At 39.0% G+C, this 22,904-nt stretch overlaps 3 protein-coding genes across 3 annotated transcripts; 1 reads left to right on the top strand and 2 right to left on the bottom strand.

Annotated features, from left to right (window-relative positions):
• Positions 1 to 176: 176 nt before the first annotated feature.
• spc25 (SPC25 component of NDC80 kinetochore complex) lies at positions 177 to 3,597 on the bottom strand. Its single transcript, XM_069663690.1, has 6 exons — positions 3,430 to 3,597; positions 2,841 to 2,906; positions 2,498 to 2,644; positions 2,261 to 2,386; positions 997 to 1,095; positions 177 to 607 (listed from the first exon to the last, which is right to left on the bottom strand). The coding sequence occupies exons 1-6, from the start codon at positions 3,578 to 3,580 to the stop codon at positions 483 to 485; spliced, it is 714 nt and encodes a 237-aa protein (XP_069519791.1). The 5' UTR covers positions 3,581 to 3,597; the 3' UTR covers positions 177 to 482.
• A 1,468-nt stretch (positions 3,598 to 5,065) lies between these two features.
• On the top strand, positions 5,066 to 6,757 carry LOC138592382 (glucose-6-phosphatase 2-like). The gene is given in 5 exon segments (XM_069663172.1): positions 5,066 to 5,559; positions 5,638 to 5,747; positions 5,834 to 5,948; positions 6,035 to 6,156; positions 6,246 to 6,757. Coding segments are annotated over 5 exon segments (1,353 nt in total).
• A 3,100-nt stretch (positions 6,758 to 9,857) lies between these two features.
• On the bottom strand, positions 9,858 to 17,715 carry abcb11a (ATP-binding cassette, sub-family B (MDR/TAP), member 11a). The gene is made up of 23 exons (XM_069662667.1): positions 17,504 to 17,715; positions 17,340 to 17,424; positions 17,116 to 17,249; positions 16,863 to 17,034; positions 16,437 to 16,561; positions 16,181 to 16,355; positions 15,993 to 16,106; positions 15,772 to 15,882; positions 15,554 to 15,679; positions 15,265 to 15,468; positions 14,971 to 15,141; positions 13,671 to 13,860; positions 13,459 to 13,528; positions 13,099 to 13,354; positions 12,910 to 13,014; positions 12,660 to 12,821; positions 12,370 to 12,573; positions 11,326 to 11,567; positions 11,085 to 11,241; positions 10,785 to 10,982; positions 10,485 to 10,691; positions 10,194 to 10,340; positions 9,858 to 10,058 (listed from the first exon to the last, which is right to left on the bottom strand). Exons 1-23 carry the CDS (start codon positions 17,713 to 17,715, stop codon positions 9,858 to 9,860), a joined length of 3,768 nt encoding a protein of 1,255 aa, XP_069518768.1.
• Between the last annotated feature and the right edge of the window lie 5,189 nt (positions 17,716 to 22,904).

The raw sequence follows: 22,904 nt of genomic DNA, 5'->3' as shown, positions 1-22,904 counted from the left end.
TGTGGACAGACCAATGCAACTATTGTGAGTATTTTATAAATATGTATATTAATAGATTAATATGATTAACACACGTTAAAACTTATCTCACTAACTTTTAATTCAGTAATCATCACATGAAGCAATAAATGAAAAATGTTTACATTATAATAAATGATTAATTGCATTATTTATGTGTTTCTGAGTAAAACAACTTCAACTAGTGTTACACAAACTTTTGCTACACAAGACAGTGAGGCCCTGTCACCATTCCCATCTGCGCTCACAAGGCCAAACTTCAAGGTTGAAACAATATCAAATAGAAGTTTCCGTACAACTGTAACTTGACCAAGCTAAGAAATAATGAGACAGGACACCTGTACATAATATTTACACAAGTATTTATGAAGTTAAAAAGTCCAAATTCTGTAATATAGCTTTAACTTATTGGTTAAATTAGTCCACATTGCAGCAAGAACTGCTTAGTTGTTATCGTTCCAAACTTAGCAGCGTGCCTGAGCGATAAACTCCTTCCTGACGTTTGCCAGGAATGCAGGCAGGTTATTGGTCTCCTGAAGCCGACTTTCCAAGGCTGGCAAACACTCGAGGGCGGGGTCACTCGACACAACTGTAGAGATCGAAGACTTAGATCAGTATCATGGAAGCTTTGAGAATCATTTGATAATGGATGTTGCAGAATAAGGTTGGTCATATTTATATATAAAAAAATAAAATAAAAAAAAAAAGTAGTATTGTAGTCTGACTTTCAATACTTTTTGACCGAAATGTTTAAAATCTCATCATAAATAAAGTTTTTAAATATGGATTCATAGTCTACCCCAAACAGCTTGGCTGCATGGTTTTATGCAAATGTTATTCAAATAGAGGCTGGGGACTATTTTTTCAATTGTGAAAATCTTGAGAAAGTTTAGTCAGTTTGGAAATTTCATTAAAATTGCACAAAATGCTGCTATTACTGTCTTGTCTTCTGATATACAGTAAATGTATATAACTTACTCTGGTATGATCCATCTGCTTTAATCCCCATTGTAACAACATAGGCGCTGTCCTGGTCTGAAGGGTTGATGTTCCGGAAAACAAACTGCAGCTTTTCACCTTTACAAAAAAACAACACATTCAGTAAATTCTGAGCTCAGTTACTAAAGCCTCTTTCACACACGGACTCCTGCCAATTTCAGGACCGTCTGACCCTGACATTACCCAGAGTTGCACTTTCACACATGTCACTCACAGTGGGTGATTTTTCCCTGTTGGACATGGACGGGGGGGCAAGTATATTTGGCAATTTATTCTGTCATGTGTCTTTTTTTATCTGTCATAAAGATCATCATCCGCGATCAATAAACTTGCTGGACACTCGCCCCTCACGTTCCGTCTCTCCCATACCTGCAGCAGAAAACGCATGCGCGCGTTCGATATTACATACCTCCTGTAAATGCATTGATTGAGGTGCGACGTTTTCTGTTACATACTGACCATCTTATTCTGTTTTAAAAGATTGTAAGTGAATAGAGTCGGTCTCATTAGTCGGGTTGATCGTTTCGATAGGTAACTACCAGCCTCCTTCACACGCGGCTCACCTGCTGCTGTGAAAACGAGATTGCGGGTGAAAAATACAGAACATGAGTTGTGTTTTTTAAGCAACTTTGTAAAACGTGCAGCTCGTGATGGACAAATCAGACAGATAGGGAGAGAGATACAGAGAGAGCTGCTGTGTAACTGAAGAGAAGCAAGGTGAGCAGATTAAAGTCGTTTTGTGAACAAACATATGGTGGAGACGAATGAAGTCGGGATCGTTCACACATGCAGCCCACCCAGGTAAAGTCAGGACATGTTCAGGAGTGCAGTGCATGTGTGAAAAGGGCTTTAAACTGAAGGACGAGTCAGGGCTAGATAAACTACTAATACTGTTATGTGTTTCACAGAGGCATGGCTGTGTTTGTGACACGGTTTTTCTCAAAATTGCTCCCCAATCTAGTTCAGCCAATTCTCCAACTGCAGTATTCAACTCTAATCAGTAAAACAATATAAACTAAGAGGTATTAAAGTAACAAAATCAGGCAGTCCCATCAGGATGCAGCAATGCTTTCTTATTAGAAGGAGAGCTCACGACTTTGGCAAGAGGAAAACCCTCTGAGGTGTACTTACTTGAAACCCTCAAAATCTCCATATTTATTGCTTTAATGTAGAAAAACAGTGAGGGGTAATAGAAACAAGACAAGAGAGAAATCGAATATGGTTATGTCTGTGTTTTGCTTACCTTTAACCAATTGTGTTTTGCTGAGGATTGTTCGTATCTCCATCCCCAAATGATCCTGAAAGACGAGTCTGGCTTTCCCGAGATTCCTCAGTCTGTCTTTGTTTGCTTTGTTTTGGGACTCAATTACTGAAGAGGAGAAAAAGGGAAAGGGTCAGTTACTTAAAAGACTGTATGCCACAGCCGCACATAAAGTTTTGTGATCTATGCTATTAATTTAATTCTTAAAGATGAACTTACCCTCTTTTCTCTTGGCTTGTTCTTCTTTAAGTTTCTCTATCTTCTGGATAATGTCGTCTTTATGCATCTCTTTCTGCTGAATCTCCGACATCACTTCAGAGATGGCATGACGTTTCTCTTTCAGTGATGCATTTTTTTGTTCCATGTCTGGGGGGAAAATTGCATCAGTCCAAGTGAGCTTTCACCAAAACAATGAAGCCACTAAAGCTGCATTATAACACATTTTTCAAGGGGCTATACATAGTGTTTCTCAGACATTTTTCAGCATATAACAGTTGTAGCACTGAAACAAAATTACAGGTAATATGGGGCCAAAAAATCGAGTAAAACTGAGTCAACTCACCTTTTTTGAATGATTGTATTGTCTCAAATAGCATCTCATCGTCCTTGCATTTCTTTGAACACGAATCTCCACCGGAGGAAAAAACACCAATTCTGAAGTTAACTTAATGACTGCAAAAATGAAAGGCCTTACCACCAACCCAGATACGCTGAGTCATACTCTGTGGCATGAAAGACTCCAAAAGCACAGCCCCACGGTGCCCACTTTTTTTCTGCTAAATTGGAAACCAAAACACTAAAGCTGTCAGACTAATATTTTGTTAAAAAAAAAAAGTACTGTTAATTGAAATAACTATAAAAACCCTGCCTTCCTTCCTTGACAAAGAAGTGTATTGGTTATTTTTCATAAAAGAACTACGCCACCTGCAGCGATTAATAGGGTTGTCTACACTTTTTAAGTTAAAATATTCCAAAGCAAAGGCTCCTTTGGCTTAAAATCTATCTGTCCGAGAGCCTTATGTACATTTCAGAATAACATGGATGTTAGAAGAGATCAATTAGATTGTTAGAGTTTTGTAACAGTTTTCTATATGTATTGTTCAGAAGCGTGTATTAGTGGCAAACGGTTAATAAGTATATTTCAAACATACCAAGTGCAGACTTCACAAACTGTCTGTGAGACTGGCACAACTCTGTCGTCGCATCAATTATTTCACCATATGTTTTGAGCTGTTTGTTGTGGATGTCCTCCATCGCACTGGTGAACCTGTCACTCATGTTTGGATCAGTAATGGACGTCATGGTGTTCAGATGGCAGCAATCTGGGACAAAAAACAACACAGAGAACATATATTTTTACTTTGTGTAAAATTTTCATATAAATATTTCATATGCTTTTGTGTTTTATTAAATAGCTTGAATGGAATTAAATCTGAAACAAATAGAGATACAAAGAGGCTGGTGTTTATCCTGTGGGGTTAAATTTTGGATTGAAGCAAGGATACGGTAATATTAATTCTTGTTTCTGCAAGTTTATCCAAAAAGTGACAAGATGATTCCAGGAAAGCAGAAAAGAACTCGCTTCACGCACCCCATGGATATAAATTTATTTTATAACTACGCACAACACCGCGTGACGCAGAACGCAGGCTCCGCCCCCCTTGACCCATCAACAGACCCAACTCTATCCACCCATGTACCGCTTGACACCCCCGAAAATAAACTAGCTAGACATGAATTTTGAGTTTAGTGAATGTTTACCAAACGTTTACAACACATAAACGGCGTCGAAATCAATGACAAGCGGGTTGCCTTCACCAGTGTGGTTGTACCAGACCACAGCTGTATGACGGTGACTGAGTCAGGTTTGTGTTCATTATAACACAATGAATGAAACACATGAATGTCAAACAACGCTACCTACAACAAACAAGACGACACTAAGTTTCTACCTGAGTTAAACGGCCTTAGTGATTGAAATAATAATGTCAAACTAGCAGCAATAGCAGACTGACGCTAACGTTAGCTGAGAAACATAAATGTTAGTTTGCTGTAACTTCGCTTTAATGGCACAGGAAATAAAATCAACGAACTTGTTTAGAGATTGGCATTGGACTAGCTACTTCTTTTAAATCTGAAATACTCACATGTCTTTACTCTTTTTGTTTTGCGTCTTGCTACTGAACTAGCCGTTATTTTCAAAAAATCCGCGGTCTGCACACAGGAAGGAGGCGGGGTATGGAAACCGGAAATTGCGTTTTATGTCTTCTACTTCCGCTTTAAAAAAAAATCAGAAAAAACGCTTTTTTAAGGATAATTTGGTGCTGTTAAACGGGGGCTATAAAATGATTATTAATTATTTATACATTTTGTGATTTATTTATTATTTATTGAAATGGATCCAATAGTGCTTTGGCTTACTACAATACGGCTTTTATGCCTTTATTGCTGCCACCTTGTGGTAAATCTGAGGAGATGTCAGTGGCCCAAACTAACCAACATCAAGTTTAAAATACTTCATCAAAATAGTGTTATTGGCAATTTTGTAAACGCAAGTGCTCTCAAAAAAAGCATTTGCTGTATAGTCAAAAGAAAATATTATGATGGTAAACTAAGTTTGGGTGCCAGATGGACTGTGTTTTTCTAACAGTATTACGGGAAGCCTATTCTGTTGCTACGTTCACTGAAAATGAGAATATTAATGAGGCTGAAGGGATCCAGGGGATTACGTGGGGCACTTTCTTTTTCAGTGTGTACGATGGCTAATATGTAACAACTGTAAAAGCAATGGCCTGTAAAACATCTAATGGCCACCCAGTCATGGTGTAAACAGTTTTTGTAACATCTCCTAAAATGCTGAGCTCTCATGACTTGGGAACACATTATTTTACTCCTCATGGGTTCAATCTGAACAGCTTGCAGTTGTTGCTATGGCACCGGTGAATGATTTATGATGCCAGCCTGAGATATAAAGCTATCTTCGGTGTAGAAGTGGTTCATGGTGCTTTGACTGGTGCTGAAGAAGCTGCTGTGGCAATCGGACACACTGCAAGAAAACTTCAAATGGACTTCCTCTACAGCGGTGGGGTGCTGGTTATACAGCACCTCCAGAACAACTACAGGGACTGCCACGACTTCCTCAACTTCATGTCAACTGTGGGAGACCCTCGCAATATTTTCTCTGTGTATTTCCCCCTCTGGTTCCATCTAAGCCATAATGTGGGCATCAAGATGATATGGGTGGCAGTTTTTGGAGACTGGTTAAATCTTATTTTCAAATGGTAAGCAAACTGTAAAGGTAATATTTTATATTATTGTCTTGTGTAAAAATAGACTTTAATCTGATACTTGTTTTTCAGGATTCTCTTTGGGCAGCGACCTTACTGGTGGGTGCAAGAAACTCAATTCTACCACAACGATTCATTCCCACATTTGGAGCAGTTTCACATCTCATGTGAAACAGGGCCAGGTAAGCAGCATGCATGCGGTATATTTTTGCTTATATATTTAAAAAAGCACTATCTTGTATAATCAAATACTTGTTTCTTTACGCAGGAAATCCATCTGGTCATGCTATGGGCTCATCATGCGTGTGGTATGTGATGATCACCGCTGCTCTCAACTTCACCAGGCCGTCTTCCACTATCACATCTGTGCCGAGCTTTCAAAGGTGGGCAGTTGATTTGTATCCTCGCATTATATTACGTTGTTGGTTTTTTCAATACTGGTCAGGTCTAAATATTCCAATCCTCGCAGGTTTCGTCTTCTGAAGTCTTTTCTGTGGATGGCCTTCTGGGTAATTCAGATAAGCGTTTGCATCTCGAGAGTTTTTATTGCAACACATTTCCCACATCAGGTTATACTCGGCCTTTTAGCTGGTGAGTCAAAAATGTCCTGAACTGATGTTTTGTATATTCATAAAAATCTTCAGTCATCTTTAACTATTCTGTTTTTCTACATTGTGTAGGTATGTTTGTTGCTGAAGTGTTTGATCACATCCCCTCAATCTACAATGCAAGCTTGAAAGCGTACCTCCAGACCAATATCTCCCTCTTCTGCTTTGCTGTTGGTTTTTACATGCTCCTCAAAGCAATGGACATCGATCTCTTGTGGTCGGTTACCAAAGCCAAGAAGTGGTGCTCTAACCCAGATTGGATCCATCTTGACACAACACCTTTCGCCGGTCTGGTGAGAAACTTGGGAGCCTTGTTTGGCCTGGGCCTCGCTGTGAACTCGCAGATGTTCATTCAGAGCTGTAAGGGAAAGAACGGCTACAAAACCCGATTTAAACTCATGTGTGTGACAGCAACTCTCACGTCTCTGCAACTGTACGACTTGATCAAAATGCCCACTCACACTGAGGTCCTGTTCTACATTTTATCGTTTTGTAAGAGCGCTTCAGTTCCTCTCGGCGTGGTCGCTGTTATTCCTTACTGTGTTCATTTGCTGATTGGAGATGAGGACAGGAAGCTAGCTTAGGTTATGAAGTATGAAGTTTTGTCATCATCACTTTACAACACATGATATCAAATGGGTTCGGTCCTGTCTTCAGACAACTGAATGCACATATATCACATGTCAGACTGTTATTTACAGTTATTGCACAGTCACATAAGCACTGAACTTGCAATATTCATTGAAACAAGACACTTTGTTAAGGAAATACATTTTTATGTGGTTTAACTTCATGTGATGTAAATAGCAAAGTATGACGTGTAGTCTTGTCTTAGTTGTTGTTCTTTGTTTTGTTTGATTTACATGTACAGTATGAACTGATGTATGAACTTATATGTGAAGCATTGATGCTGTAATATGCAAAACTGTTGTAAATAAAAGGGATGATCTTTTTATCAATTTGGAATTCCTAGTTTCTTATTACACGCTTTTATTTTGAAGGTTATATTGAATTGATTTTATTTTGGAGATGCCTTCGCCCTAAAACAACTTATATGAACACACGACAGGACATGTTTTAACAGTGTGATCATCAGATCCAAAAATAATGTAAGGATTAAAATGAAAAATGGAATTCATCATTTATCATGACTGAACTTTTACTCGAGGCCTGAAACAAGGTAACACCTCACCTTTAGTAGTTTAATTCTTTGTCAGGCTATTTTAAAAGTCTAACATTGCTAACGTTAAAGTAAGATATGATATATATAACGATATATATATCATTTTTCAGATGATGCATTGCTGCTCTGTTGAAAAATAAGTGGGACTTCATGATCATATAATAATAGATAACTGAGTTTCTCAAAAGTAACATCATGCTGCAATATAAAAACCTTAACACAGACAGCGTGGTGACATACTGTAGGAAAAAATCATTATGAATGCAGATGCCTCTGCATTTTAAAATGTTACGATTTCAAGCGACGTACATCTGAGAGTTAATACAACACAAGCAAGGATCGAGACAGGAGGGAACAAAGTGCCAACAAACGACTTCAAATGTGATCGGACACAGGTGCCAACAGGAAGTGCACAGGGCGTATAGAAGCAGATTTGTTTTTTTAAATGATTATCACCATCAACAACATCAACAAAGTCAATATCATCTTCATCATGAATATCCTAATCAACATCAACAACATCCTCAATGTCATCATCATTTATAGCATCAATATCATTAAGTGCAGAGGTGTTCATGACAGAGCTGGGTCTTTAGCTTTCTCTTAAAGGTGAAAGGGACTCTGCGGACCAAATGGAGTTTGGTAACTCATTCCACCACTACAGAGGAGAAGAGTCTAGCTAGCGACTTAAGGCCCTGTTGTGAGGTGCACTGCATGCAATTAGCCCATAACATCCAATCAGTGAAGCAAACGGCATAGGCACTGGTCCACCAAGATATGGTCAGATGAGTCAAATACGTATGTTTGATGTAAAAACATTTCTGATGGGAGTGGTCTCTTCTATGATGACAATGACCCCTTGAGGCCCAGTGAGGCCTTTGCAATGTCCAAATCTCAGTACAGTAACCTATTTGAAATTTTGGACAAATGTGGTATTATGTTTCTTCCAGTAAAGTTCCAGAGTTATAAAATCAGTGCCAAGGCACATGGAAGCACCAACACCTCTAGAATACATCATGTGGTTTTTCCTGTAGGTTTTCACACTCTGTACTTTTCTATACTTCCCTACATTTCCCAGGACCCTCTAAATCATTCAGGGTCTCCCTCCTCCTCACCCCTGTGTGAACTGTAGCTCTACGTATGTATCCTGCTCTGTGTGGATTACATAATCTCTACTGGGTCACTAAGTTTCTTCAGGCGAATTCAGATATTAATCAGCCAAAATGTAATGAGGTAGAACAGAGTCTCTGATGTAACTAGATTAGGCAGATTAGTTAAACTCTCCAGTAGAACCAATTTTCACATCTCGCCTGTGGTTGCCGAGCATCCAGTGGCACCTGAAGCCTGGCACTACATGATGTAAGTGTCCTAAGTGCACACGCTACCTGCTTAGCCGAGCTTAAAGACACATCTGTGTTTGGGGGTACTTTATAATGCCCTGGTGCTGAGGGCAACACAACATAGGGCCACACAACAACCTGCCCTCATTGAACCCAACTTTTGCTAAAAAATAAAGATAAAAAAGAGAGCTGAGAAGAAATGAGGATGAAAATAACATTGCATAAACAAATAAGAAATCTAACAGTTATAGAAATGTATTTCAAACATTGTTTGAGGTTATATTTATCCTAGAGTACAAATGTTTTACATTCTTGTCAATTCCTCTTTAAAAATGTCAAAAGATTGTCCTTTAAAGGATTCAGCATCCTGTCATTTATTCAGCAATGATGAACAGATTTTCCCTGTTACAGATACCCCTATGGATTTTGTTATACTTTCCAACAGTGTCCCCAAATCCTCTCACTGTTGATGTTTAAAAATCAAAGTTGATAAAGTTTAAAACATATTTTTTTGGTAAAAAGAAAAATGTTAATACTAGAAGAAAACATTTGGCACTTCTGAAGACAAAGATATGGACGCCTCTCTAGCAGACGCTTTGAGCGCTATGGTCAGAGGTGTAGTAGTAAATCACTCAAAATCTCATATTATGAGTCTTATATAAAAACAATCTTAATCTTCCCATAAATGCACCACGACTCGTCGTGCACTGTGCAGCTGTCCCTGCCTCTCAGACAGCCTAAGTTATCACTAACTGGACTTAAGGCAAGTGCAGCATATAATACAGTATAGTTTGATAATTAGCTAAATAATCCTGAAGTACATAAATATAATTCAAAACATTAATTACGCTCCAAATACAAAAAAAAACAAAAACAAAAATCTGTACCCTAAACTTTTCATAAAAAATTCAATTTACAATAAATATTCATGTTGTTTATAATAAACATTATAATTACTGAAAGTGACTCTTTACACTCAAAGATGAGAATGATTTCTATGCATGACTGTATGAAGAAGCATAAAAATCGTATTATTGTTTACATACAGTCTCGATGTCGGTATATGATTTTCTCAGCATGATGCCACAAGACAACAACACAATCATTCAGATTCACAATAAAATCTATACAAAATCATTTTCATTAAGCATCTGTAGGCGCCTAGCTGATTGGAGCACCTGTTGTGACTAGTTTATAATAGGCCCCCCTCTTAGCCATGAGTGTATCATGTGCGCCTTGTTCGACGACAGCTCCATGTGACATCACTGCTATGATGTCAGCAGTCTGTATCGTGGACAGCCGGTGAGCGATGACGATGCAGGTTCGACCTTTTCTCGCCTCATCCAGAGCCGACTGGACCATCTGCAGGAAAACAGAGCTATGTCAGGAAGTAATCGTTGTGTCTCGTGTAAGCATATGGACATTATTAAAAGATTTGCTTATATATAGGAATACATTGACGTTTGTGTGGTTTTAAGATGTTTAGAAATGGATTACCTTTTCACTCTCTGTGTCCAGGGCGGAGGTAGCTTCATCGAGTAGCAGGATCTTGGGGTTCCTGACGATGGCTCGAGCGATGGCAATGCGTTGTTTTTGTCCTCTTGACAGCTGAGAGCCCTGGGCACCAACCTGAGTCTCATATTTCTTAAAAAAAATGTATGAAGAGATGTTGAGAAAAGTGAGTAGAGCACAAACAGGCTAACACAAGTCTGTTGGAGGTGGACAAAAGAGTCGAGCAAACATGCTACATGTAAGATTTCGTATGTCTTGCAAAGTGTTTAAACTCACATCCGGCAGCGTCATCACAAAGTCATGAAGGTAGGCTTTCTTAGCGGCCTCCACAATCTCGTCCATGCTGACGCTACGTGTGTTATCTCCGTACTGAATGTTCTCCGCGATGCTGCAGTCAAACAACACCGGCTCCTGGGACACGATGCCAATCTGAGCTCTTAGGAAGGGCACATTGACTGTTTGAGATGGCCAGCCATCAATCAACTGGAAATAGAAGACAACATGATTAAGACAGGCTTTGGAATACATCAAAGTCAATTTGGGATCAAAAAAATCAATGTATGGATCTGTACATACCACTCGCCCTTCATCAGGGTCGTAGAACCTCTCCAGCAGTTGAACACTGGTGCTTTTCCCACAGCCGCTGCTACCAACAAACGCCAAAGTCTGACCAGGCTTCACAGACACAAGCAGGCCCTTTAACACCTGGGTATCTGGCCGAGTTGGATAGGTGAATTTGCAGTTGAGGAACTCTAATTCCCCTCTGAATGTACCCTAAAGATAGACAACATAAAGCATTATCATTTGAAAGTAACCTCATGACAAAATGACCTCCTATTATCTATGATTATGTCTTAATTTACGGGAATCACCTACCCATTTCTCTCCTTCTGTGTGGCTGATACTGATTTTAGGAACTCGGTCTATAAGTTTGAAGAACTGAGAAGCAGCAGTTTTGGCTTTGGCGTAATCTGGAGTGAAGGAGGAAGCTCTGCCCAGTGCTGTCCCACTTATAACTACAGCTGAAATCACTCTGAGAAAACACCATCAGACATCATGAAAAACATTTTAAAACAGTATCTACTAACGACTCTTTGAAATAAATAACTGTACCAACCTGAAAACGATCATGTATTGTAGCCCCTCAGAGCTAACCAGATAGCCTCCGTATCTGAATGAAGCCGCATATGCCATGAAGATGACACACTGGGCGAAACCAAAACAGAGCCCATAAATGTTGGCTTTCTTCTTCGCAGCTTTATATGGAAGCTCTAGTTTCTGCTCATATGATTCCACAAAGGAGTTCTCTTTAGCCAAGCCGGCAATCGTCCTGATGTTACCAAGAGCCTCACTGGATACCTGCGGAGACAGTTTGGTTTCTCAGAGCAATGTATGGATAACAATTCGCCATACACTTGGTGGCCTTTTTCCTCAGACGCCATGCTCATGGTGGGATGCCCAAATGATTTTATAATGTTGTACTTTGTTCAAAGTTGCCTTTCTAAATTGATGAGCATCTCGAAGTGTCTCAATGGCCAAAATCTAGTGGGACATCGGACAACATTTCACGCTAAAACAAAGTGTATGATACCCAGTCAGCTACCACTTCTTAGCTAACATTTTGTTTTGTTTGTTGTCTTGCATCGTGTCTACTATCAAATAGGTTCATTACCATTCAAACACTTTCAAGCTATTAGCTAGCAAAAGGTCAAATGCTAACTTCAGCTGTTATCTGGTGGAAGCGAATGAGTTATCTGAAAAGTGGTTATAACAAGAAAATTTGGAATATATGCATTTCCTATTGCATCGTATGATACCAGTATCATTAGCTTTGAGCCACTTCCAAGCTAATGGTAAAATTAGCAAGGAATTGGTTGAATGCTAACTTTAGCTGCTGTCTGGTGTTAGCTAATGGGGTTTTGAATATGTTGTTATAAGAAGAAATATGGAAAGACGTCTTTTTTTCCACAATCTATTATCTTTACAGTTTATTCTGGATGCAGTGAAATGCTAATGATAAGTCAGTTTCTCTACATTTATGTGACCTCGAAGAGTAAGCCATTAAACCAGCGTTTGAGCTTCCCACCTTGAGTGTGACAAAAGAAGAAAATGACCGCCCTACGACAATCATCAATTGTTGCAAATGGCCTGTGGAGCTTACCCGACCAGCTGATTCCATGGATTTTTTATCTTCATTAGCAAAACCTGTCAGCATTTTTGCTTGGAACACCCCAGACAGCCCGATGAGTGGCAGGAAGCACAAAATGACCAATGTTAACTTCCAACTGAAGTAGAAAGCAATGATGAAAGAGGCGCCAATGTTGGTCAATGAGTTGACAATCATGCCAATCTGAGATCCTGTTGCCTGCAGACACCATAGCAATCAGATCAGCTTTTTTGTCTTGTAAATGTTGTAAAAAATGGATACAGGCCTGTAAATCTGTTACTCACCCCCTGCACCATGGATGCATCAGTGGCCAGTCTTGTGGTTAGAGCTCCTGGGCTGTTTGTGGGGTCATCAAACCATCCAACCTCCTGCTTCAGCATGGCCTGGAATCCAACTTTCCTTAGACGGCGGGTCAGCAGCTCCCCAGACTTTGCAAAAGCATAACCCTGGAATATTAAATCAGAGTCAATCCATTTGTAAATCCTAGATTATTCTGTTGATTGTTTTTATTTAATATCAAATTTGGATGCAAACCTGTAAAAACTGGGAAAAGACGCTCATCACAGCCACAACGCAAAACAGAACACATATCCCGTTGATCTGCGCCCTCTGTTCGTCCAAGTCGCGAATGGCAAAGGTCTGCAAATACAAAGATAATAGAAGTCATTTGGAAAACAGAACAAAATTCATAATAAGTAGTTGAAATATACATAAAAGGCTCACCCCGAGAATTTGGCTGAAAAGGACAGCATAGATGGGGTTGACGGAGCCATTGACAGCAGCTCCCAGTGAGCCCAGTAGCATGTAGGGCCACTCTGGTTGGTTGTATTTGAGGATACGTGCTACTGGGGCCGGCTCTGCTTGTTCCTCTGCACTGTCCTGTGTCAGTGTCTGTGATTCTGGTGTGATCATCAGGTCTGAAAGGATCTTGAGGCTGCTTGATGATAAAGTGCTCTGAGATCTCAGTCGAACAAGGCTCCTATAGCAGTAAAATTGAGAACATTCAATTATTTTATAGTGGTTTATAAATATCTATTCCTTGAAATTGTGTCCTGATATCTTTTTGAGCCGGATCAACGGTACCTTTTACTGGATCTGCAGCTTCCACTCCTCGCTTTTGTACCAAAGTTATCAAGATCTTCGGTGATTTCATCTTGCAGAGAAAATAACAAATCAAATAATCTTTAATACAAGCAAGGAAGCATCAGTTGATCTTGGAATGCAGACTATGTCATTTCTACCACTAGAGCTTTCTCAATCAAAATTAATCAGTTTAAGCCATTTATAAATCCTACCATTGGTTGGGTTGGATGTGTCTTGGTTCTGCAGGGTGACCAGTGTGAAGTAGACACCTTGCCTGTCTAACAGCTCACTGTGAGTTCCCTTCTCCACAGCTTGTCCGTGCTCAAAACCAATGATGACATCTGCATTTCTGATTGTGGAAAGACGGTGGGCTATAGAAATTGTTGTCCTGCCCATTCGCACCTACAGACAATATTGCAATAATGGGTGTAATTCCACAAAACAGTTGCTGAAGTCAAAGGGTGCTCAATAATTCACCATATACAAACAGCGTCCATTTTCCTCTAACATTATGCTGAGGGAGGAAGCTCAAACAATGTTATAATGTCTGTTGTGTTTTAGTTGTATAATTTTAGGTGTTAATATTTAGGGTTTCTCATAATCTTACATTACATACATTCACAGCTGAAAAGACAATGACAAGTAAAAATCTGGAGGGAAACATGGTCACATTTAAAGATAATAACCTAGTGAATAACCCTTTAGCTATGGTCAGACAACAACTTAAGTTGGCATCTAGCCACTTACTAGATGATATTACTGTTAGCTAGGAAGTGGCTAAAAGCTAATACAGTTTGGCAGTTTTACACACGACAATAAGAAAGGCTTCCTAGCTACCTTGATGTTGGCTTGGAATAAATGACTAGTTAACATAATTACTAGCCAACTGTTGTTAGCTAACGTAATGGAAGTGCTTAATCAGACAACAGTTCATCCAGCCACTTACTAGATTATATTAAAGTTAGCTAAGAAGTGGCTAAAAGCTAATTTTACAGTTTGGTAGTTTTACACAATACAACAAAGGCTTTCTAGTTACCTTAATGCTGGCTTGAGTAGTTACGTACTTACTAGCTAATGTAATGTTAGTTTAAGTAGTGTTAGCGCTTAGTCAGACAACAGTCAACATTCAGCCACTTACTAGATGATATAACCGTTAGCCAGGAAGTAGCTAAAAGCTTATTTTACAGTTTGGTAGTTTTACACAATACAATAGGAAAGGCTTCCTAGCTAACGTAATGGAAGTGATTGAATGCTAGCATTAGCTGATGTCTAACAGTAGCTAATCAAATATGTTGTTTTACTTTGAAATATGTCCCAACAGATATTTTCTGTCAATTTTCTTTTTAGTTGCTTATTTATTGAGAAACAGTGAAATCATAACTGTTCTCAGATACATTTGTATGACTTAAAACCTGAAATACAGAAGTTGGACAATATAACAGCATTTGAGTAAAAGAAAATGGCCGCCCTGTGAATATGGTGAATGGAGTCTATAAGCAGACAGATACTCACTTTATCCAGAGCCTCCTGGACTACAGCCTCACTCTCATTGTCTAAGGCAGACGTGGCCATATCCAGCAGCAGAATTTTGGGGTTTCGGATCAGAGCCCGAGCGATAGCAATCCGCTGCTTCTGTCCTCCACTCATTTGACCTCCACCTTCTCCCACCAGAGTATCAAATTGCTAGTGGAGAAGTCACAGCAAGTTCATTTTAACTTTAAAATACTAACACAAGCGCACCTTGCGACTGGGAAACTTTTTAGTTACTGTAATTATTTTGTATTATCTCTGAATATGTAAACGTACCTGTGGTAGATCCATAATAAAATTGTAGGCATTAGCCTGTTTTGTTGCCTGGACGATGTCTTCCATGTTTACTCCAGGTCGACCATACCGGATGTTTTCTGCGATGGTCGTAGCAAACAGCACCGGCTCCTGCTCTACGATCCCAATGAGAGATCGAAGCCACTGGATGTTTAAAGTTCGTATGTCATGGCCGTCCAAAGTAACCTGAGAGAGAGAGTTATGTATAATATGTTACATTGAAGTCTTCAAACTTTACACTGATGTCCTGTGAGTCTGTGCAGAGTGTTACCATTCCTTCCTTTGGGTCATAAAATCTTTGGATGAGCTGGATCGTGGTGCTCTTTCCAGATCCGCTCGGTCCCACAAAAGCAGTGGTTTCTCCTGCTTTGACCTGCATGCTCAGATCATCTAAAATCTGAAAAAGCAGAAGAAGTAGCGCTCAATATTGAGAAAGGAGAAATGCTACACCGGCTTAACTTTTTTTACAGTGTAATTAAAGAAGTTTACCTTGACTTCAGGCCGGGATGGGTAGAAGAAAGAGACATTATGGAACTCAATGTCACCTTTTACTTCATCTAACTTGCGACCTTCTTCTGAGAAACAATCAATTTCTGGCTCCTGTGAACGTAACAACACAGAACTTCATTTTATGGTGAGGTTTTGTCTCTTACAGTGAAGTGTTTTCAATCTAGATTGTATCTACATGAGGAATTAACTACTGATTTTACCCGATCAATCGTGTCAAAGATGCTCTTTGCTGCAGCACGGCCAGAAGCGAAGGCCTCCAGGCAGGGGGAGGCCTGGCCCAGGTTCATCGCTGCCATGAGTACTCCAAAGAATACCTGAGTATAAAACACAGCAGTTGTCTTTCAAGTTCATAGAGTATTAGAAGTTAAATGTATTTTATTGTACATACCTGAATAAGAGTACCAGGAGACAGTTCCTTGGTGTCAATGACCAATTTGGATCCGTACCAAAAGGCCAAAGCGAAACACAGGAAGATGATGCACCACAGGTATCCTTGAAAAGCGCCTATAATCGCACCCTTTTTCACGCCCCAGGCTTGAGCTTCTGCAAGGTTTTTGTCATATCTGAAAACATTTAACTTCATGAGTAAAGGTTTATAATCCTTTTAAAAGCAGAAAAACTTCTTGTTCTCTTAAAAATAATACCTTTCAGCTTCTTTTTCCTCCCCTCCAAACGCTGCTACAGTTCTGATGGATGACAGAACCTCGTCGGCCACTGCTCCTGCCTTTGCGTAGGCCTCCAGCTCTCGTCCTGTTAGCCTGGCCACAGCCTTCAGCCACAAGAGAGAAAATGATACACAAAAAAATCACTTATTTATACTTTGTGAGATAAGATTTCAACAAGCAGTCGGTATGCACTCCCACTCAGCAGCAGAGGAGGCAGAGTACATACATTCTTTGCTCAAGTAGAAGCACAGATACTGTTAAAAAAGACTCTGGGCTCTGAAATGTACTAAGCTAACTGAACCCCACTTTATATTTCAGAGACTGTTATACTAAACTTAAATCATTCTTACTGCAAATAAATAAGGAAACAAAGGTATGTCGATGTAAACACAACTGTCCTCTCACCATGGCCATGAGTCCTGCAGCTATACCAATCAGCGGGCTCACAGCGATGACCACCAAAGTCAGCTTCCATCCGCCGATGAAGCCCACCATGAAGCCGAACACAAACGTGGAGATCCTCTCGATGAAGATGGACACCTGGTCAGCCATGGCGTTGTTGATCTTGTTGATGTCACTGTAAAGGAACGGATACATTCAGGCACTGATAACACTGATAACACGCGTGATGTGCAGATAAGGAAGAGGCCCGACTCACTCGGATATCCTTGTGTTCAGTTCTCCAACAGAGTTGCAGTCAAACCAGCCGATCTCCATCCGCATTACTTTTCTGAAATAGGTCTTTCTTATTCTCTGAATTTGTCTTGCAGCCGATGACACCCAGAGGGCAATCTAAGGTATGAACGAGGTACAAAGAGTTCCTATGAGTAAAATATTCTGCTACTATGTCAAAGGTCATCATTACTCAGCACAAATCCTTACCTGAAAATAACTAACTACCAGGACTCCTATTCCAATTCCAACATAGTAATATGCAAACATGGTCATCTGTCCTTCAATGTCCACCCTGCAGGGAGAATGAAAAGAGTAAAACAGCAGCTTTAAACCATCCCATCAATCACATTAACAGTAAATTACAGACCTACCCGCAGTACACAGTGCTGTTTTCGACAGTTTCGTAAACAGAGCCATTTTTCCAATAGATGGTGTTGTTGTTGCATTCTTTGTTTGGGTCTTTCAGTTCCTGGATCTCCAACTCATAAGCCACGAACGTGTTCGTCATCATGCCGTACACCAGGAGCATGAGAGGGGAGGCTGCGCCGTGTACGAGGGCGCACAAGCCGCCCACCACCATCATCACCACGTCTTTGCAAGTCGCAAAACGAAACTGCAAACAGGGTTTGTAAAATTCTTTTAACCAGAGATGTAGGAGTGAAATGATAGAAGGTGAAAATAATAGGAAAATTAATAATCAGTTCTGTCTCTGAAACGCTACTTAAGTAAGATTATTCAGTATTTCAGCTAAACCTACTTAAAGTTTCAGAATAAAAGCATGTTAGGAAGAGTTGATGCAGGGGGAAGGGCAACACAGATAAGGGGTCAATTCTGGCTACATGTTAAATTTAATACAATAGATGACAAATTTACACATTTACAAAAAATGATATCATAAATAATTATTTGAATTTCAAAATAAAAGCACTGATAATGCAGAAAAATGGTCCCTGACAGTGTTTTACTATCATATATGATTTATGTTTCTGCTGTAGATGCTCAACGTTGAGCCAGGTCAGTTTTCATTTGTGTTTTGTTTGTTGTGTCCATGTTTTGTACAATCGAAGAACTTTGTGACAATGCATTTAACATTTAATTCAAGGGGGTTTTAAATTGCTTATTTATCTAGAAAGATATGAACAAGAAGAGGTATTTACCAATTGAAAGTATCCAACACTGATTGTCTTTTCTTTTGTCTTCCCATCTCTGTAACAAGTAAATTTAAGTCAGGCCCAGAAATATTTCAGCACAATTTTAAATATATTTTTGTCTTCATCATGATGAGAAATCTTGTTTCATAAACTTACCCATTCTCAATGTCTGCCGAAGAAAAGGAGGGAAATAATATTTAGAGACAATTGTTTTGGTGTCTTCTATTAATACCTGATATTATTGTGTCCTTTTTTTTCTTTTGCATTGAAAGAGGTCACTCACCTCTTTTATCTTCATCTGATTTCTTCATGTTGGCCGACCTGACTCAGCCAGGTGTGTCCTCACTCGGCACCGTGGATTTCCAAACAAAATCTAAATTATAATTCAATAAGTGCCGTTAAATCTGTTATATTCTTTTTACAATGATATCTTTAAAGAAAATATATATTATATTAATAAGTGAATATTTGTGTTATAGTTAAAACAGTGATGACACACTTTTAAACATTTAAAGAAAATACACATTTCAGACAAGAGCAGCAATAATCAGGTGATAACCAGGGGAATCCAGACTGAATATAAACACAGCATATCAGTTTATGTGTAAGAAAATCAAAGCGTACTGTACCTGCACTTCTCTGCTTTCTTCAGAAATCCACGTTCATCACTGAGGCTCATCAGACTAAATTCCTATCTTAACTACATTATTATTAAGTAACCATGCCTCTCCTTGTCATTATCTACGCCCCCTTTAGAGTGATAAGGCCGGTGTCAGCTGTATGACCTTTACTAGACTTTATTGTAATCACTAAACCAAATTGTACATTAACTGCTATTAGTTACACCAGTGGACTGTGTCTTCGGAAACAAACCCACGCCAAAATGTAAAGAGTAATAACACTGTTTGATAAAGAACATCTTGGTGTAATATCTGTCTACTGCTTATCATGAGGGATTGTAAATCGGGTTAAATGACCGCGAGGCCATTTGCTGTGGTCTGATGTTTTCTTTGTAATCACAATGTAATATTAATTAAAATATAGTCCGTATTTGTCCTTAGAACTCAACAGAATTACCTTTTTTTGTTGTTGTTTGTTTTAAAGACAAAAAGAAAATAAGATGGGAAAAATGTTAATCTGGCAACTTTTTATATATATTTTATATATTTGTGTATTTGGGTTAACAATAAAAATAACTTTATTGATCCCCAAAGGTAAATTCACATGACATGACAAATTCATATGACATTATCTGTATCACTGTAACTTTTCAACAGTGTAAAGCTTCCTTATTTAATCTTATATTTATTAGTACATACAGTATGTACTCAATGTTGTTTACAACAAGTGGAAATGGAGGCCTAATTATACATATCAAGCAGATGTTCGGGGGTTAATGACCGCTAGGACAGGGCCTGGGTTCAGAGTTTGCTCCATCTTTACAACTGGTTATTATTCACAACACAGGTGATTGATAATAGCACAGGAAGGAGGAGCTCGGAAAGCCCACTTTGATAAACTAATCTGATCTTTCTCACGGAGCTGAAGGTTTTCTGGCATGGAGAGGCCTGCGTTACCAACTGTGCACAACATTATAGTCAATGTAGGAAATACGTTTCTCTGCCAAAATAGTCTTCTTTTTCAAATGTGTACACTATCAGATGCAATACAAGAGTTAAGTATCTTGTGAAATGCTGCAGAAAATGTTTGAATGAGTTAAGTGGTAACTGGAATTTGTCCTTAAAGCTCCTGTGAGAACTTTCGGTTTGTGTTGAAGTTGGTGCCCCCTGTGGACAAAGCCGTACCTCTAGTCTCTTTGCTGATTTTGTCCTGTACATGCTTAAGTGGTGTTTTTTTCACACAAAAAATCTCATCCTGCTTTCTTTAACAGTCATATGTATCACTCACTTTAAATGTTTGCCCTGTAAAATGGAAACAAAGGCCTCATCTGACACCTACCCCCCACCAGCGGTTTCAGGCATTAAAAATAACTATATAGAAATAATCAATCTTGTCGCTGATGGTCTGGTTTGCTTTTGTAGGTCATATAGAGTCATCAGAATAAATTTCAGCCTGTTTCATAACCAGCGAAAAAGGAGCTTTAAATGGCAGTTTTTTTTTGCTTTATTTTTGTACATCAAGAGGAGGTGGAGGCAACAATCGATGGTTGTGAGGCCAAAGAGTGGAAAGGTTACTTCTCTGTAAGGCAGTCATAGATTGATTTTGTAAGAACATCAGAATGATATCCTTTTTCAAGTGTCTTTATTTAAATTCAGATTATGATTTGTTTTATCCAAGCACAAAATATGAGACAAAAATATATGATGGTTACAGAATAAGAGTAATAGCTAATTTAGGCAGGTTAACTTTGAGTTAAGACACTCGTGAGGTTGTTACTTTAAAATGGGAAAGTGGACAACTTAGTTTACAGATGGCATCACTTAGCTGAAGAACAGCACCATCTTGTGGCCTCTTTGTGTAACTGTCATATCCAGTGATGGTGTTCCTAAAGCCAATGAGGCCAAATGTGTGCTTTTGTATCCCTCAGCCTACGGTGGCCCTGAAGTGCAAATCACAACGGCAAGTTAGAAAACACAACGGCAAATCAGAAAACACAACGGCAAATCAACTCGCATCTTCTCCCTGTGCATGTGTGGGTTCCCTCTGGGTGCGCCGGCTTCCTCCCACTGTCAAAGACATGCTCGTTGATTGACGATACTATAGCTGCCTATAGGTGTGAGTGTGAGCCTGAATGGTTGTTTATGTGTCATCACTGTGATTGACAGGTGACCTTTCCAGGGTGTACGTCGCCTCTTACCTAATGACAGCTGTGTCTTTTGTTCAAACTTTTCTTAAAGCTTGTTAAATATAAAGAATACTACTAATATGTCATGTAATGTTGCAGCCCATGTAATGACATGCCACCTTAAAAAGACAATGCAGACTATATTTTCAATCTTAGTTCATGCAAATAACAGATTGTAATACATAACATTATAATAAGATTATAATGTGGGAGCTTGTGATACACAGTCAAAAGTCAGACTGCACCATATGTGTATTGACCTTTGTAATGTTGTTTTATTTCAGCAGAGAGCACAAAGCAAAGACAGGACCTGACCTGACACTCCACTTAAAGAGGCCCGGGATGAGACAACATATGAAGCAAGATTTGCACAATGATTATTTAATCCTCAATAAAAAAAACCTCAAGATACAACAAATCTTATGAGTCTTATCACGTTTTCAATAACATGAGGTACACTTAAAAATATGTAACATCCATACTCTGCATTGTTTGAGAAATTCTGAATGACTTGTATGACTTGTCTAACGTGTTGTTGCACTTATACTCTATGGGCCAGTTTCACAGAGAAGGCTTAAGCCTAGTCCCAGACTAAAAAGCCTGTCTGAGCTGTCTTAACTTGAAGCGACTTGCATAGACTTGCCTTAAAATAGTCATAGACTTAACCTGTTCTGGATTAAACTAAGATAATTGCAAGAGGGAAGGTTAGGGCTACTCTAAACTGAAGCTTAAATTAATCTTTCAAAGAGGCAGGTTTAACTTCTGCTTAGTACTGTTTGTGAAGAAGCATGGACTATTTGGAATATCTAAATGAAGACCAACATGCACTACAGAGGCCAGTCAGACAAGTAGTTGTGGATAAGTGTAACCGGAGTGCTACTACCTGAAGCAGCATTGCTGTCCTGATCCTCCAATGGAAAATCAGGCTCAAGCAGATGTGCCCATAGCTGAGGCCAGCAATGACCAACAAGGACTTTCATACAGAGATGCTTTTACATTGAAGCACAACCAGATGAGATGCATTTAAATATGGAATGTATTCATTATGGATTATTTATGCCTTTTAAAATGTTTTAATAGTGTGCAGCAAAATTAAAAGAGTGACAAAATCGATCGGTCTTAAAGACATAGTTTGTGGTGATTAAAATACTCCATTAGAAGCAATGAACTCATTTGGTCCTTAGTATGAAAGAAGAATAAAGATTGACACAGACAGTGGGATATATTTACTAAAAACAGTAACCAAGTTACTTTCTTGATATATTTATCATTTGTGCTCAGGTCATCATCTGGTACACAATTCACCAGTATTAAATCACACTCTTCTGATCTCTGCTTTTTTTTTTTTTTTTTTTTTACACCACTTTAAGGTTCTTCCACAGAGTCTAAAAATGTATGTCACAAAAATAGAAATATAAGAAAAGCAAAACAGATATCTCACAAGAAGTTGAACTTTTCTTGTCATATTTTCATTTGTGTTCAACTTACTGAAAATTGCAGCCCAACCACTCTTTTTCTCTTGCTCAGTGAAAACAGTCTGGCTTTTACTTTAAATTACTGGATTGTTGGACACAGTTTTGTTTTAGTAGAGTTTTTTCAGACTCACTAACGTATTTTGAACAAATTCTCAAGATTCACCTAATGAGGCGTAACCCTGGTGTTCTCTTTTAGGCTTACTTACCTTACTCCAGGACTCCATAGTCACAGACTAACTAAGCTAAACTTAAGCCACGTACATGAAAGCCACAAATTTCCTGGTTTAACTAGTACATATTCAGGCCTACTCCTGGCTTAATCAAAGCCTTGTCCGTGAAA

Source organism: Semicossyphus pulcher, unplaced genomic scaffold (genome assembly GCF_022749685.1).
Source record: "Semicossyphus pulcher isolate SPU_LCO1_2020_fin unplaced genomic scaffold, fSemPul1.0.p SCAF_15, whole genome shotgun sequence".
NCBI classification, from domain to species: Eukaryota; Metazoa; Chordata; class Actinopteri; order Labriformes; family Labridae; genus Semicossyphus; species Semicossyphus pulcher.
The sequence above is the reverse complement of the archived record's forward strand: the minus strand, read 5'-3'. Positions and strand labels throughout refer to the sequence as shown.

What these genes read in the sequence shown, in the direction of transcription:
- spc25 (XM_069663690.1), bottom strand. Translation starts at nt 3,580, where the DNA reads ATGACGTCCATTACTGATCCAAACATGAGTGACAGGTTCACCAGTGCG. An exon ending in AATACAATCATTCAAAAAAG is followed by an intron (nt 2,645 to 2,840) that starts GTGAGTTGACTC and finishes TTTTCCCCCCAG; the next exon opens with ACATGGAACAAAAAAATGCA. An exon ending in ACAAGCCAAGAGAAAAGAGG is followed by an intron (nt 2,387 to 2,497) that starts GTAAGTTCATCT and finishes TCTCCTCTTCAG; the next exon opens with TAATTGAGTCCCAAAACAAA.
- abcb11a (XM_069662667.1), bottom strand. Translation starts at nt 17,715, where the DNA reads ATGATGGTGGTGGGCGGCTTGTGCGCCCTCGTACACGGCGCAGCCTCC. An exon ending in TCTTTGACACGATTGATCGG is followed by an intron (nt 15,883 to 15,992) that starts GTAAAATCAGTA and finishes TTACGTTCACAG; the next exon opens with GAGCCAGAAATTGATTGTTT. An exon ending in ATGCATCCATGGTGCAGGGG is followed by an intron (nt 12,574 to 12,659) that starts GTGAGTAACAGA and finishes TGGTGTCTGCAG; the next exon opens with GCAACAGGATCTCAGATTGG.